General features: G+C 34.0%; 2 protein-coding genes, 1 long non-coding RNA gene and 1 pseudogene across 3 annotated transcripts; 3 read left to right on the top strand and 1 right to left on the bottom strand.

Annotated features, from left to right (window-relative positions):
* Positions 1–386: 386 nt before the first annotated feature.
* Positions 387–5,252, top strand: LOC112805462 (uncharacterized). The gene is given in 5 exon segments (XM_072198142.1): positions 387–581; positions 736–756; positions 4,078–4,593; positions 4,998–5,063; positions 5,193–5,252. Coding segments are annotated over 5 exon segments (858 nt in total).
* Positions 5,253–5,619: 367 nt separating this feature from the next.
* LOC140173343 (uncharacterized) lies at positions 5,620–6,603 on the top strand. The gene is made up of 2 exons (XR_011861965.1): positions 5,620–5,717; positions 6,170–6,603. It is a non-coding gene; the product is annotated as an uncharacterized lncRNA (long non-coding RNA).
* A 109-nt stretch (positions 6,604–6,712) lies between these two features.
* Positions 6,713–7,537, top strand: LOC112696474 (germin-like protein subfamily 1 member 7). The gene is made up of 2 exons (XM_025749266.2): positions 6,713–6,907; positions 7,002–7,537. The coding sequence occupies exons 1-2, from the start codon at positions 6,790–6,792 to the stop codon at positions 7,535–7,537; spliced, it is 654 nt and encodes a 217-aa protein (XP_025605051.1). The 5' UTR covers positions 6,713–6,789.
* Positions 7,538–10,879: 3,342 nt separating this feature from the next.
* On the bottom strand, positions 10,880–10,990 carry LOC112700649 (small nucleolar RNA snoR2/U65; annotated as a pseudogene).
* Positions 10,991–17,675: the final 6,685 nt, after the last annotated feature.

The following is a 17,675-nucleotide window of genomic DNA, read 5'->3' on the forward strand; positions in this document are numbered from 1 at the left end:
TGATTCAGTGAATATGTTGTTATTGATTGTTATCGTACTTAATCCAATGCAAAAGATTGAGTATGTCAATTATTTCTTGGATTACTTATTTGGAGAAAAAAAGGGGGAGAATTAAAGTCAAAATTGTTCAAGTGCACAAAGTTACTTTATCAGCAATACCAAAGTTTTGAGGAAGCAAGTGAAGCTAATGCACAAGATGTTCAAACTAACAACATTAATATTGATTTTCATGACATGGAATTTTTTCTGTAAGCAACCGGTCGTAGAACAAATACAAGATCTGAACTTAATAGATATTTACAAGAAGAATGTAAGCCATACTCCATAAGTTCGATATCCTAAATTGGTGGAAGATCAACTCAACCCGATTTTCAATTCTTGAAAATATGGCTCGTGAGGTATTAGCTATACTTGTTTTTACAGTAGGTTTGGAATCTGCATTTAGTACTAGAGGAAGAGTCCTCAATCCATATTGCAGTTCCTTAACACCTAAAATGGTAGAGGCCTTAGTTTGCACAGGAGATTGGTTTAAGGAAGATCTTTTCAATTTCTCTGCTTTAGATGATGATGATGATGATAAAGTTCTTCAATAAATTGAGCAAGGTATGGAATTTTTTCATATTTCTTCTCATTTTATTTTATTTTTGTCATCTTACTATTTTAGAATTTAGGTATTAGTTAACAATTTAAAGTTGTTGAATATAGACTTGATAATTAATTTGTTTCTCTTGGCAGATATATTTTCTTCTAATGATGGTACTTGTTCTATGATGGCATCAATTGATAATCTTGATGATGACTAGGTATATTTAGTAATCACATTTAGTTTTATACTTTTATTCAAATATTTGTCTCAAAATAACAAAGATTTATTTTGTTATTTGCAGATATATTTTTCTCAAAGGTCGTAATTGTTTGATGATTTTATTGGCATCTTTTGATATTTTGTGGTTGTTATTTTAGAAAGATTTTTCAATGGTATTCTTTTTATGTTTTGAGAATGATTAAATGTTATATAGATTAGCTATTGTCATTAGATTTATAAAGAACCAAATCCTAGTTGTAATGAACCTATATAGTTTAAAAAGACTTTAGTATTAATTTTATTTTTAAAAAAATTATGGTTTAAAAATTGAATTTCTAAAAACTAGTTTTAAAACTGAATTTTTGGTTAAAAAATATGATTTTTGAGGTTAAAAAATCTTATTTTAAAATTGGATATTCAAAAAAAAATTCAAATTTTAAATTTGGATATTAAAAAACTAAATTTAAAACCGGTTTATATATAAAATTGGATTTAAATATTAAAACCGATTTGAAACGGTTTTTAATTTTTCAAACCGGTTTAGAACCGATTTTTCTTTTTTTATCCAGTTCCAGTTTAGTTTCATGAACCACAAAACTGGTTCTAAAGTAGATGCGGTTTGGATTTTTGAAAATCCAAACCGTGCCCACCTACAAAAATACAAACCATGCCCACTCCTAATTTATATGACTCAAATCAATTCTGTCATACTTACTAAGGGTGCAACTCACCCAATCACAGCCTCCGGTCCAATTTTCATCCAACTATCAATAATCAATCAAACTACACAATCATACTCAATATTTCAACAATCACTCCACCTCAATTATTCAACTACACCATCATCAAACAACAAATCAATTATTCAACAATATCATAAGATCATCTAACCTAGGTTTTCACATAACATTATATAGTGTTTACTCGAAACCAAGACCTATACCTTCATTGATGGTGGTTCCAAATTCTTTAAATTTTCTTTCCGATCAAGCCCAAACTTTAGTTAACGCAACCAAGCCTCAATCTAATTACACCAATATTACACATTTTCAAGCTAGAATTTTGCATATAATTGGAAAAAATCAAAGAAAAAGAGTTTTTTTTTACCTTTTTCTACATGATCATGGGTCAAAATTCTACTAGAAATTATACTTGACCTTTTCCTAAAGCATCCAATCACAATGTTCAATACCTCATGCTATCGAAACACAAATTTAATAGAAAAATAAAAAATGGGTCAGAGTTCTCGCAAATATTCACCGTAAAAGTTATATAAAATCGAAGATGATGATAAGATAAACACGTGGCCGCAAATGGGTCTTCAATTGGAGCCCCGATTTGTGAGAAAATAGAATTTGAAGTTGAGTGTGAATAGTAATCTAGGGTTTTCTCTTTCTCTCTTCTCATGCTTGAACTCTCCTCTCTTCCTTTGAAAAATGGATGTAATTTTTGTGAAATGGGGGTGAGTCATGTGTTTTTATTTAAGTGGGTGAGGGATATTTTTATCCTTTCGCTCATTGGCCACACCTAGAGCAAATTTTAAAGAGAAGTGTTCTGATTTCTTATTCTAAATATTTTTCTGGTCAACCTTACTTTTTTACTTTTCTCATACGCAATACCGGACAGACTTAAGTCTGTACAGTTAATTATAACGTCGGTATGCATTTTTTCACAAATAATTATATTTTTGCGCTCCAATTAATTTTTAAAGTTAAATCTTCACTGATAAATTTTCAAATTTTAATTTTTAATTTTTAATTTTTATCCCAGTTCAAACAGCTTAAAACCCTCTTAACTTACTCTTAGTTAATCAGTTAATTAATTATCTAATTAATATTTTTTCAGATCTTACATTAGAGGTGTTTAAGATTCGACCCGACTCAAAATTTGGCCAAGACTTGAGGCATATTTTGATAGGTTCAGATTGTTATTTGTACCTGGTGTTATTTTCGGATTGAGTTTGGGTCATGCTTCAAATCATCTTACCTAATATAAAATTGTCTTTTTATAATTAAAATATATATTTTAAATTAAAATTAATAATTAAACATTATATTTTTATAATTCAATTAATTTTTCAATTAATTTTTTATGTTATAGAATATTATATTTGCTTTAAAATAATTTATTTTAGTATAAATATGATATAATATTTTTTAAATTTATTTTTTTAAAGTAAATTTTGTTAATATATTATATAACATTTATAAATTTGTGTATATATACTAATTTTATATTGATCCGATTTATTTTTGTCTATTTAAATCGAGTCAAAATAGACCTTATTCAATATTAAAATCGAGTTTGGATCCAATTAAATTCAATCTGACTTATGTGCACCCTTAGTTTATTTTGTGAATTGTGATATTTGTTTTTTAAACTTTAAACTTTAAATATTTAAAGTATGTAAAACTAGGGATATATGGTTCTGTTATTTAAGTATGACTCATTATGTGGTTTATTTTATTGTGTTGATAAATTTCAGGCCATCTTATACTTTGTGTTTTTACTTATATTCTGATATTTATTCTTTTTTTTTTGTGATTGCTATGATACGATGATAAATTTATACGTACCGATATATTTAAAATATGGACAAATAGTAATAAATCATATGGCATTTTTTTTTCTATATCAGTATTTAATTTTTTCTTTTTTAAATATAATATTATATCACCACTTTTACTAATACACCCCTTTAATTAAATAAAAATAAAAATATATTTTTTATTTAATTTTATAAAAAGTCTTAAACATCCTTCCTTTATTTGATTAGACAAAAATACCATTTTAAATTAATCAAATTTTAGAATTCAATTAATCTTAATTTTATAGTTTCAAATAATTGAAACAACAAAACAAAAACATATTAAAAAAATAAAAATCAAAATTGTTCTTCATCTGAATTAAACATATTAAAAAAAACAAAAAACCAAAATTGTTCTTCATCTGCGTTCAGAAGAAACCCTCTCGTTCACGCCTCTGAAGGTTTCAGTATTCTTCATCTTCTTCTCTCCTCTTCCTATCCTCGCTCTCTGTCTCTCTCTGCTTGATCTCTCTCATCTGTCTCACTGTGTGTCGCACACAATATCTCTTCCTCTCTCCTCTCTTGTCTCGCAATCGAGGTCATCGCCGGCGTTTTAACGTCTCGCGGCCTTTTCTGGGCTCCTCATGTTTAAGTTATGGCTTAAATTATGTTAACCTCTTTTATTTTACGAATTATATGTACTATAGTTGCATTTTGGTGAAGAGGATCCCTTTCTTATGTGCAGATATCTGGCAAGAAAGACCCTCCGATCAGCTCTTCCAAGAATAAGTTAAAAACACTCAGCTGGAAAGAATGGCGAAAACTTGAAAGAGATAGAAAGGAGAAAGAAGAGGATGAGCAAACATTAGCAAAAGTGGAAGCTCCAATACCACAATCCAACATTAGGTTTAAGCTGCTCAAACAAATGGGTTATATGCCCGGTGCTGCCCTTGGCAAAAAAGGTTTGGGTAGGGCTGAGCCAGTGGGGATTGAGATTCGGCGATTGCGAGCTGGTATTGGCTTAGATGATCCTCACAAGGTGAAGAGGAAAAAGGAGGAAATCATAGCTGAGAGAAAAAAGAGGAAAGAGGAGGATCTAATGCAAGACTTTGGGTTGAGACAGAAGTCGTGATGGTAGAGTAAGAGAGTTGTAGCCAATTTTCATAAGGCAATGGTTGCCCTTGATCAATTAGATAATAGAGAAATTATTGAACCGGAAAAGAATGAGGATGATGAAGAAGAGGAAGAAATAACAGAAGAGGTGCGTAACTAAAAGGTTATATTTTTGGTTGAACGCACCTTTTAACCATGTTTTGGTATTGATTTATGTTGCATCCTTGAATAACACATGGAAACAGCACAAATGCTTTCTTTTTCTCTTGATCTTAACTGCTCAGGCACACACATTAAGTCAATACACTTCCATTGCTGATTAATTTTCTCCTCGTTATACTCTAAATACCAAGTGATTTAAACAAATATTACTCATTGCACTTTGTCATCATTTGATCCATTTAAGCCGATCCTACCTAGCCATTGAACAAAGCTTACTTGTCGTTGTTGTATTTCTTATACTTTGAAATTCATTCTTGTTGAACTTTGTTAATCTATTCCTGCATTCGTATTTGGTTGCGACTGTGATAGTGATACATGTAATCAATTCAGGATTTGCAAGAAGTTTTGATGAAACTGAGGGATGACCACAATTATTGCCTCTTTTGTAGATGCAAGGTGAGTAAACAACTCACACAGTTACTTTTTGTATATTTATTTTGTAGTAATACTAAAAACCAAACTTTGACACTCTTGAAACTCATAATTATCTATAAATTAAATTTTGATTTTTATATGTTTCGTCAGTATGAATCAAAGGATGCTCTCTTGACCAACTGCCCTGGAACCAATGAAGATAATCACTAACTTGATGGTTTCTAAGATGAACACCTGACTGTGCGTTGTCATATCTCTTTTTTTTTGCCAAGCACTCATTCTCTTCTGGGTTCGGGTCCTCTTCGTCACCCAGTCGCCCTTGGTAAGTCCATGCATCATCACTTCCTTTGTTCTCCCTTTCCCAGATTCCCTTCTCCCTGTATTTTGAAATGATGTTAAATTGGTAATCAATTAATTTGTTAGTGATTGAATCTTGAATTTGTTGCTGTGTTGCTGAATAATCACCGAGTTTAATTTTTTTTCTTTGCTAAAAATCATCAGAGGTGAATTTGTTACTGATTATTAGGATTGTTGACTGATTATTTGATCTTGCCTAGCTTGTTGGATGATTATTTACTCTTTCTCAAGTTTCTGTATAAGTTCTGGCCAAGTGGATCCGAAAGGGAATTCTTTATATATGCTCACGAGCGACGAGGCTACTACACATTTTGGCAGGTTTTTTTGTAACTTCCCTCATTGGATGCCAGTTCATGTTTCCATAATGTAATTTAATACTGTGTTCTGTTTTGCTCTCTCTGTTTATGTTTTGTTTCTCATGTCAATGAAACTTGAAGCTATTGTCATCTGATCTACTGATTAGGATTAGGGTGAATAGATAACAAACTTTACAATATGTGTTCTATGTGAAATAGTTTGCATATGAAATACTTTATCCCACATGGATGAGCACTAGTTGGATCATTTGATGCTGTTGGTTACTTAAAAAATTTTTGAACCATGTGGCCTCTCAACTTAAGATTCTGGCTCTACCACTGTTAATAGGACTCTTACCTAATGTTTTTTGGAATGTGCTTATGTTGATAATGCATCTTTACTTCTCCGGATGAAGGCTTATGATTTGATTTCAATATGAAGCCATGATGGGTACTGACTTCTTGTTGTAACAGGGCACTGGCCTAGTGGCGTTGGTGGAATGTTAGCAGGGGGTTCTGCTGCTGTGGCCGCTATGTATGGTGCTCACCATTTGACTCATGGTCATTATGGTCATCATCATGGGTTCTTTGGTCATGGAAAGCTTAAGAATGGCAAATTCGGCAAGCGTTGGAAGCATGGCATGTTCAAGCGATGGAAGTGATACTGTGGCCAATATGGTGTATGGTCATGACTCATGAGGGTTGTATTCTGGGATGAATAATGTTTACTATTAGCAACTTAGTTTTTGTTGCAGTGCATGCAATGAAATAGTTTAACACTATTTTGTCAATTGTTTTTGTTTTGCCTTTTGTGATTATGTGTGTGATTCCTGTATATATGTATATAAGAAAGCCATCTTCCTTGATGAGTTTGTATAGAATGGTTCAGCAATTATTAGATGCAACAACATTAATTTGCAGGCCAATTCAATGACTCCTCCCTTTATATAGCAAGCTTCCCATTCAACAAATTCATCACAACCAAGCAATTAAATACATAACATCATTTATAAGAGATTAGCGCTCACAAACACAAAGACAAAAGAAGAAGAAAGAAGAGGGCATCAATAGTAAGGTATACTACGAGGCACAAAATGAAAGCAATCTACTTCCTTGTCAGTTTGTTGGCTTTGGCATCCTCTTTTGCATCAGTCTATGATCCCAATCCACTGCAAGATTTCTGTGTGGCTTTCAATGACACCCAAAATGCTGGTATATATCATTACATACTCAAGTATCAAACTCCTTTCAATATATATGGTTAAGCATCGTTATAATTAATTCTTCTTAATTTCTTATTTTGCAGTATTTGTGAATGGAAACATTTGCAAAGACCCTAAAGTTGTAGTAGCTAAAGATTTCTTCAAGCATGTAGATCCTGGGAATGTTGTCAACAAACTTGGCTCAAACGTGACTCCTGTCAGTGTTAACGAACTACCCGGACTTAACACACTCGGCATATCACTTGCTCACCTAGATTTTGCACCTAAGGGTTTAATCCCTCCTCACACTCACCCTCGAGCCATAAAGATTTTTACTGTTGTTGAAGGCACTCTCTTTGTTGGATTTGTCACTTCCAATCAAAACAACACCAACCGTCTTTTTACTATAGTGCGCAACAAGGGTGATGTGTTTATGTTCCCAATTGGTCTCATTCATTTCCAACTGAACGTGGGTTATGGCAATGCTGTTGCTATTTCTAGTCTTAGCAGTAAGAATCCAGGTGTTATCACAGTTGTAAATGCTGTTTTTGGATCCACTCCACCTATTTCTCCTGAAGTTTTGACTAAAGTTTTTCAAGTGCATAAAAAAGTAATTAACTACCTTGAAAAACAGATCTGATACGATAATAACTAATTTGATAAAGTGAAGCACCATCATTTTATTCTATTTGTACGATATGTTGCTTTGGCTCTGACAATTCATATATGATAATAAATAACAAATTTGTTGTATTTGATTCAACTTTTGGTTCATTTGAGTTTTAGTGAAAGTTATTAGTCCCTCCCCCCTTCTTTCTTTTTTTGTATATCTTGTTAATGTTCTAGTTAATTAATCAAGAGCATTGCGAAGCCAAAACACAATAAATTACTCATCCATGATTGCTAGCAATGTAGATTCCACATTTTAAAATATCCTCTTTCAAGATTCCTCACCTACAAAATTTAGAACAATGCATCTTATAAACTACATACTATCTAAAACTATCTGTCACAAGAAAGAATTTGATACATTTATAATTTGAGGCAAAGGAGAGGGAGTATTAAACTCACCCAGCGAGCTATGTCAAATAAAGGGCAAGTCATGCGAACAGACTTAAGCTTATTAGTGAGAGCTTGAAGCTTTGGGCGACTCAAGGCCAGTGATACTGCCCTCTCTTCATAATCTTTCATGCTACATGGTTGGCTTCACACACAACAGTTAGTTAGTTATAAACAGAAAGGTAACAATAACTGTCCATATCAGTAATCAAGAAAATATCTCTCACCTGGGAATGATCATCTCCTCCCCAAGTCCAGTAGCAAGACAGGGTGATCATAGGCAAACCCGCCCATAATATATCTGTTCCTGTTGTGTGCACATTGCATAAAGGCCTAAAACAATGCAATAAGAGTATTAAAACAAAGGAATCCGTAAGCAAATAATAGAAAACAATCTAGTACATCAAAGAGAGGACAAGAAGTAGACATGAAATTACGTGTCAAGAAATAAGTCTGCTAAAGCACTTCGCCTGATATGTTCATTCTTTATTGCAACATCTATGAAAATAATTTGGTTTGGTTGTAACCCTTGTGCAGCAGCATCTGAAAGAAGGCCATCAATAAAAGAATGACATAATCAATTAGAGAGTGTCAAAATCATTCTCCTAAACGTAGTTTGTGTGTGTGTGTGTATATAATGTGTATAGTAAATTAGTCACTAACTATTTGGTGCATTGAAAGAGGGTGTCCATTACATTCAATAGCTTGCTTCTAAATACACTCTTCTTTTGTTTTCTTGTTCAGTTGATTGAATTGGCAAAGAGGAAGAAATTTTTCCATTCATCCAATTTGACTAGGTTATGTTTATCTGCTTAGGTACCCTAAATATTTTACTTTCCTCTTAATTAAGTATGACCTTTTAGCATTCATTCTTGTATTGAAAAGATAGTAACAACTTTGATCTAACATATCTCTAAACATATAATATTTGTTTTATGGAAATAAGCTATAAATTACTTGTTAATTATATAAAATACATTTAAAAAATTAACAAATGATTATATAAATATATATTGTGCCTAATTGCTTAACTATCGTACCAAAATAGGAAGAAACAAAAAGAAAAGAAGAAAATCTTATTCGTTAGATTAATACACCACTTTGTTATAGCTTGTGCTCCCAACATAATTAAATGGTCAAGGAGAATCAACATAATTTAACTTGTGTGCTCCCAATATAAAAGCGGCCAGGTTGCAGTCCATTCCTATCCAGTGTAGCTCCAAGATAGTGACCATCAGTAACTGTAATGATATTAGATCAAATTAGTGCCAAATTGTAAAGCCAATGTCGAAAGGACATGCACGTGATATAGAATCAGAGTCCAACAAAAAATTTACATGATATAAGAGCTGGTCCATCCCATGGCTCCATGAGAGCTGAATAATATTCATAAAATGCTTTACGTTGAGGATCCACATTTTTATCGTTTTGCCATGCCTCAGGAATCATCATCATAACAGCTTCAGGAAGACTTTTTCCATATTGAACCAAAAACTCAAGCACGCCATCAAAAGCTCCTGGAAAAGAATAACTACCCATTAGATTTAGTATGTAAATATAACCTAGTCAAAAAAATAAAAACACAAATTTAAAATAAAATAAAAAGGGAAAAATTTTCACCTGAATCAGATGAATTTGCATTGACAATGGGCAAAAGCTTCTTTAATTCATCCTCTGATAAACCAAGTGCCTTGCACTTCAGTAACCCCTCACGCGCCTTCATCCTACAAAATATACCATATTAGCTGATACAATATACATCAATCAGAACATGATAAGAACAACCAACACAATACTCAATGCTGCTATGCCCACCCACAACTAGCATCAAGCTTATTGCACACCATAATGAAACAAAGTATCCTCTTATTTAAAAAATAAGATTGAGAAAAGAAAAAAGTAAGCTAGGTATCCATTAACTCTAACAAACAATACTGAATGGTCAGATCAGCAGCACTAGGACAATACTGCTAGCCAGTTTAAAATCGCATTGCAGCATATTATTCATTCATATTTGTCATACCATTAACTAGCATAGTACAAAAATTATTCAAGGCATACCAGTTGACATTGCCTCTTAGAGTGTTGATATCTCCATTGTGACCCAATATTTGCATAGGCTGAGCACGATCCCAGTTAGGGAAGGTATTTGTAGAAAACCGTGAATGTATCTACAGATACGCACAATAAACTTCAGTCTTCATGCAGTGCATACTAGAAACCAAAGTAGAAATTCAAACATTTTTTTCTCCAAGAACTTCAATACAAGCATATATTGAAGTGCCAGTAAAAATTTCAGAGGCACTATCCACTTTCACTAAAATTAATTTTTCCTCCACCACTTTGAAGATATTGTCTCCAGACCAATTAACGACAGAAAGCATCAGTAGAAACTTTTGCAAATATCATAATCTTGATAATGAACTTTCTTACCAACTCAACCATTGCATTCAATCCAAGTAACTCAAATAGTAATCAAGGAAGCGGAAGAACTTAAGAGATCATTCAAACCTCAATGCCTCAGAAGTCATTCCCCAACCTTGCATATCTTCAGTTACTGGTTGTTCCCTTGCTGTTTGTTGGAGTATAAAGTTAGTGGAGAAAGAAGATAGAACCAACTATTGATAGAACCAACTAACCTCTTCTCATTGTTTTTCATTGCATTGAGCCAAAAAGCAGGTACTCCTTTTTCTACAAAACTAAATCAAAATGTTATCAGTGAATGAATTGAAATGCTATTTAAAGAAAATGTGTGATCTTGTAATTAATACCTTCATCCTCTTCAGCACCTGCAGGTTTCTCCTCTGCTATTCCTTTAACTTCAGTGACACCATTAACTATCTCAAAGCGCTGCATCCATTAAGAAATAGTTGAGGGATACAGATTCTTTTTTCTTTTTTTGGTAAAAGGATTACATAAAATAGAATGTAATCACATAAAACGTCTCCGCAGATCACAGTGTATTAAGACCCGCAGGTTCCTATCAAAATGTGAAACAAATGAACATTCTTGCTCTTGGTCCAACCATAAGACTGGCTGTATTTTCCTTTTGTCAATTGGGGTTTTGGCTTGTTTGCTTTTATTTGATCCAAATACCCGAATGGGGTATATGTTCAGTTTACAGTTTTTTATTTTAATTCATTCAGGGGAAACAAGCTATCAGTTGAAGTATATCATGCAAAAACAAACTGAAATCATGAAGCAATTACAATATGAAGACTGTAGAGATAAATATAATAGGGGGTGTTTGAGCAAGATAGCAACAAATTGTAAGCCCGGTCATATGAAAACTGTAACATACCCAAGTAGTGCATAGAAAAGATAATAGGGGGTGTTTGAGCAAGCCAGCAACAAATTCAAGGTTCGATGATAATTAGTAACAAATTCAACTCTGATGATTTTTAGCAAAGAAAAAAAAATTAAACTCGGTGATTATTCAGTAAGACAGCAATAAATTCAAGATTCAATCACTAATAAATTAATTGATTACTAATTCAACATCATCTCAAAATACAGGGAGAAGGGAATCTGGAAAAGGGAGAACAGGGGAAGTGATGATACATGGACTTACCAAGGGCGACTGGGTGACGAAGAGGACCCCAGCCCAGAAGAGGACGAGCGACGAAGCAAGTGATGACCCTACGACGTTCCACGATCCACGGTGACTCACGACGGCGAGTACTTGAAACCAAAAGACGACGAGCGACGACGATCCGACGAGTACTTCTGTCGCCGAAGAGGAGGAGCCTAGGGAAGGCCGCGAGATGTTGAGACGCCGGCGATGACCTCGATTGTGAGACAAGAGAGGAGAGGGGGAGAGATCTTGCGTGGGACGCACAGTGAGAAAGATGATAGAGATCGAGGAGAGAGAGACAGAGAGAGAGGATAGGAAGAGGAGCGAAGAAGATGAAGAATACAGAAATCTTCAGAGGCGTGAACGAGAGGGTTTCTGAACCCAGATAAAGAATAATTTTAGTTTTTTATTTTTTTAATATGTTTAACCCAGATGAAGAACAATTTTGATTTTTTGTTTTTTTAATATGTTTTTGTTTTGTTGTTTTAACTATTTGAAACTATAAAATTATGATTAATTGAATTCTAAAATTTGATTAATTTAAAAGGGTATTTTTGTCTAATCAAATAATGGAACGATGTTTAAGACTTTTTATAAAATTAAATAAAAAATATATTTTTATTTTAATTTAATTAAAAGGGTGTATTAGTAAAAGTAGTGATCTAATATATATTTAAAAAAGAAAAAAATAAATGCTAATGTGAAAAACAAATTTCATGTGACTTGTTATTATTTGTCTGTATTTTAAATATATCAGTACGTATGAATTTATCATCATACTGTAGTAATTACATTTTTTTTTGCTATTACAGGAATCTCCTTTTTCTTCAAATTTTTTATTTTTTTTAAATTTAATATATAATCAAGTATTCGATTATCTGAACCGATCCAACCCAAAAATAATCAGTTTAGATTGGTTTGGATTCGCTTTCAAAAAATGGTTATTCCAATCAAAACCGATCCAATTATAAAATATATAAAAAATTCTAAGAAATAACTCACTAATTTAACAATTTTAGATATTATTGTCTTAATTTTCTCAGGCTAAGAAGTGGGTTAGATTTTATACCCTGCTGCTATAAAAATCTTAAATATTCACCTGATTTTCTCGTGAAAAACTTATATTAAACCATAACCTAATCTAAGAAACCTTAGATATTATTGCATCTAACCTTATCAAGTCTTGACTCAAATCAAATACCTTACAAATTTAAGAAGTTTAGATGTTTTTTTGACATATTTAGACAAGACTAAAATTGGGAGACTTTGACTGAATGAATAAGTATCAATTAATAGACATTTTTCTCAAGGAATAGAATCCATGATGAATGATTTTTTTCGTTCGCTATGTGCTAACTGGATGCTCATGTGATCGATCAATAGATGGGGAAATTTGTCAATAATGAAAACCCAAAATGAGATATTATGGATTGGAGCTAATAGGAACTACAAGTCTCTTACTCATTTCTTTATTACTTGTGACTTGGTGTTGTTCTAGATCTAAATTACATAAATTCGATAACAAACAACAACTTATTTTTGCCAATGATAGCTTATTAAAGTCGTCGTTGGCTATCTTCAGGCCAGTACTCCATGACGTATGCTACTTCATCAACCTTGTCCTTGGTTTCTACTTCTCCAATCTCATCTTATTCTTTATCTTCTACACCTTTCTACCAACTTCTACATAGCCCCCTCCTATGTGCAGTTGAAATCATTGCTCACCTCAACTTCAGCTTAAGTTCCACTGTTGGTACCATCGACAGCTTCTTTGCAAACAAGACGACACTCATGGCAAGCTCCACCATAAGCTGGTGGTTGAGTGGCATGAGATCCAAATCTAAATCATAATCAAGGCTCATTAAATACCGGAGCCCGTCCAAAGTTATCAGAAGACACTGTTCGGCATGAAAAATCCAAGGACACTCAAGATAAGGGTGGTGATGATGAGATTTTAGGAGGGTTGAAACTGAGAATTGAAATGATGATGACATTTGAAACTTATTTCAAATTTTGAGAATAAAATTAAATTAAATTAAATTAAATATTCATAATAATTTTAAAATATTTCAAAAATTTTATAATAAAAAACATACTTTATCCTAAAAAAATATTTATATGTTCTAGTGTTGATATTAAAATTAATTTATAAAAAATAGGCTAAGTCTCTAGTGGCTGTATTTTCCATGGCTAAGGATGACTATCTTTTGACTAACCAATATTAGCCTGACGTATGGGTTAGACTGGACTGGTGGAATAGAGCCTTTAGTGTACATGTTAAACGTCAGAGTGTGTTAACAAACTTTAGCATTTAGTACAATCAAGATTAGTTTTGCAATACAAAAAACCAACTTAAAGATATAATTGAAGGGTAAATAGTCAAATTAGTTATGATAGATTAATCATTCTTTAAATTGTCTTTAAAATATTTTATCAATTAAATTAATTTTTCAAAAATTATTAATTAATTATTCTTATCCTTTCATCACTTCATTAACAGTTTTTGTCAATGATTGATGATATAGAATATTAATAAACAACATACATGACACCTAGTATGTCTAATTGGACATTGAACAAATATATTTATGAAAATCTATCAATTTAGTTGCTAGATTATATTGGCATTAAGGTTTATGTAATTAGAAAAATAGACTAAATTAATAGAATTTCATGAATATATTTTATCAACACTCAATTGAACATGTTAGGAATTATATATGTTATTAATTAACATCTCACATCATCAGTAGTTAACAGAAATCGTTAATGGAATGATAAAAGGATAAAAATGATTAATTTGTAATTTTTAAAAAACTAATTTGCTTGATAATTTTTAGAGACGAATTTAGAAAATTATCCATCTTTCAGGAAAGAATTTAAAAACTAACATATCTTTTAGGACGAATTTGACCATTTATCCTATAACCAAAGGTTATTCACGTCTTTTTGGATGTACCTAGGCATAGCAACTTTTCTCAACAGGGCGAGTATTCGTGGGAATTTACCCGCGGAAGACGGATATAGGACAATTTTATACCCACGGGGATGGGAAAAGATCCTCGCTCCGTGGATATCCGTATAATAACCTATATAAGAAATGACTAAAATGCCCTATATATATATATATATATATATATATATATATATATATATATATATATATATATATATATATATATTGAAATTCTAATGTTGTCACTCCTTCTCTTCTTAGATTTTTAAACCCTTTTATCTTTTACAGATTCCCTCTCCCTCTCCCCTCACCGCCTTGCATCGCCCTCCTACCTCTCACCATGACACCGCCAAGCTCCTTCCGTCGACCCCTCTCACCGTTAAGTCACTGCCGCACCACCATCGCACACCTGAACCCAGCCAGAGGACGAGGAAAACGTCGTTGTTGCCCCACCTTCCTCCTTCCTTCTACTCCTTTTTTATCGAACTGCCTGCCGTGGTGTTGCCATTCCTAGATGTACCAGCACTACCTTCGCACCACAAAAGAGGTGGAGAGTGATATTCTTCCTCATTGCAAATTAGGCATGAGTGAGAAGTTCTTTTTGGGCTTTCAGTCGTTGTAGTTGCCGTCGCGCGCTGTCGTTTGTTCGTTGCAGATAGTGTGGTGGGCCTAACCTCCTTCCTCACTCGTCGTTGTTCTCTCGTAGCGTGTCCACCCCATTGTTGTTATTGTATGGTGGTTGCCCTAACTCTCCCCATCCCGCAGCTTTGAATCGTCGGCAACACCACCTCCCCAAGCGGCGACAACCTTGCCTCCTCTGCGTTGTGTTGTGCTTCAAGAGCCTCTTCTCATACAATGCACAGCGAATCTCCAGTCACTGAGAAATTGAACTTTCGATTTTAACTTTAATTTTGTTTCCATTCCTTTAATTAATTTTGTAAACTAAACACCCACTTGATTTCCAAATTTACCTTCCTCTAACTCTGTCAACATCGTCATCACAACAACTCATCCTCCATGTGTTTCTTTACAATTGGTTAGGCCTTATAGTCATCTCAGCCATGTGTAAAACAAACTCGCCAAAGAACGCACCTATTTAATATTATAAAAAGAACATGGGGGATGCTCCCATAAAGTTGCATAAAATGTCTTTTTGTAAAGACGTTTACGTGTCGTCATATTATTGGACGTTTTAATGAACCAGTTTTTTAAAATTTTTTAACTAGCCAGAATAAAACCAATTTTTTATAACAATAATCAATATTCTAAAAATTGGCTGGTTTGGCCGGTCTAACCGGTTCAACCGGGAACCGACGTGAAAAATGGTCTGGTCCACTTTCCAAAACCAACCCCTTCCCCCTAACACCCACCCCACACCCCAATTCGTGAATCACTATCACTATTTCCCTGAACTCTGAACCCAAGGTCAAACTTACCCAAACAAAACCCTAAGTTTTCCCTACAACAGTTCTGTCACAGTGCCTCCGCCGTCCGTGCTGTCGGTGCCTCTGCTTCTTCTCTTGTAGCTTGGCATCTGGTGCACGAAATTGTGATCTTCAATGGCACCAACAACTTGGTACGCACAATTGTAATATCACTCTTTTTCACAACTTTGCACAACTAACCAGCAAGTGCACTGGGTCGTCCAAGTAATAAACCTTACGTGAGTAAGGGTCGATCCCACGGGGATTGTCGGCTTGAAGCAAGCTATGGTCACCTTGTAAATCTCAATCAGGCGGATTCAAATGGTTATGGAGTTTTAATAATTAAAATATAAATAAATAGAAAATAAAGATAGAGATACTTATGTAGATCATTGGTGGGAATTTTAGATAAGTGTATGGAGATGCTTCATCCCTCTTGAAATTCTGCTTTCCTACTGCCTTCATCCAATCCTTCATACTCCTTTCCATGGCAAGCTGTATGTAGGGCATCACCGTTGTCAATGGCTACTTCCCATCTTCTCAGTGAAAAAGGTCCTCTACAGTTTCCCGCATGGCTAATCAGCTGTTGGTTCTCGATTATGTAGGAATAGGATTTACTATCCTTTTGCGTCTGTCACCACGCCCTACAATCACGAGTTTGAAGCTCGTCACAGTCATCCCATCCCAGATCCTACTCAGAATACCACAGACAAGGTTTAGACTTTCCGAATCTCAAGAATGCTGCCAATAGATTCTAGCTTATACCACGAAAACTCTGATCTCACGGAATGGAAGGCTCTGTTGTCAGGAGAGGCAACCATGCGTCGTGGACCAGGAATCCAAGAGATACACACTCTAGCTTTCGCAGGTAGAACGGAAGTGTTTGTCAGGCACTCGTTCATAAGTGAGAATGGTGATGAGTGTCACGGATCATCACATTCATCAGGTTGAAGTGTGAATGAATATCTTAGAATAAGAATAAGCATGAATTGAATAGAAAACCGTAGTAATTGCATTAATACTCGAGGAACAGCAGAGCTCCACACCTTAATCTATGGTGTGTAGAAACTCCACGTTGAAAATACATAAGAACAAGGTCTAGGCATGGCCGAATGGCCAGCCTCCCCAAATAGCATGTGAATTCGAAAATAGGGAAAAAGACCCCTAGTACAATAGTAAAAAGTTTTATTTATGCTAAACTAGTTATTAGGGTTATAGAAATAAGTAAATGATGCAGAAATCTACTTCTGGGCCCACTTGGTGTGTGCTTGGGCTGAGCATTGAATCTTTCACGTGTAGAGGTCTTCCTTGGAGTTAAATGCTAGTTTGTAACTTGTTTCTGGCGTTTAACTCTACTTTGCAACTTGTTTCTGGCGTTTAACGCCAGAATAGGGCAGAAAGCTGGCGTTAAACGCCAGTTTGCATCATCTAAACTCGGAAAAAGTATGGACTATTATATATTGCTGGAAAGCCCTGGATGTCAACTTTCTAACGCAATTGACAGCGCGCCATTTGAACTCCTGTAGCTCTAAAAAATCCATTTCGAGTGCAGGGAGGTCAGAATCCAACAGCATCAACAGTCCTTTGTCAGCCTCTGAATCAGATTTTTGCTCAGGTCCCTCAATTTCAGCCAGAAAATATCTGAAATCACAGAAAAACACACAAACTCATAGTAAAGTCCAGAAATGTGAATTTTGCTTAAAAACTAATAAAAATATACTAAAAACCAAGGTTCAGAAAATCGGACCAGTCATCAAACCGCTTT

This window comes from Arachis hypogaea, chromosome 6 (genome assembly GCF_003086295.3).
Source record: "Arachis hypogaea cultivar Tifrunner chromosome 6, arahy.Tifrunner.gnm2.J5K5, whole genome shotgun sequence".
NCBI classification, from domain to species: Eukaryota; Viridiplantae; Streptophyta; class Magnoliopsida; order Fabales; family Fabaceae; genus Arachis; species Arachis hypogaea.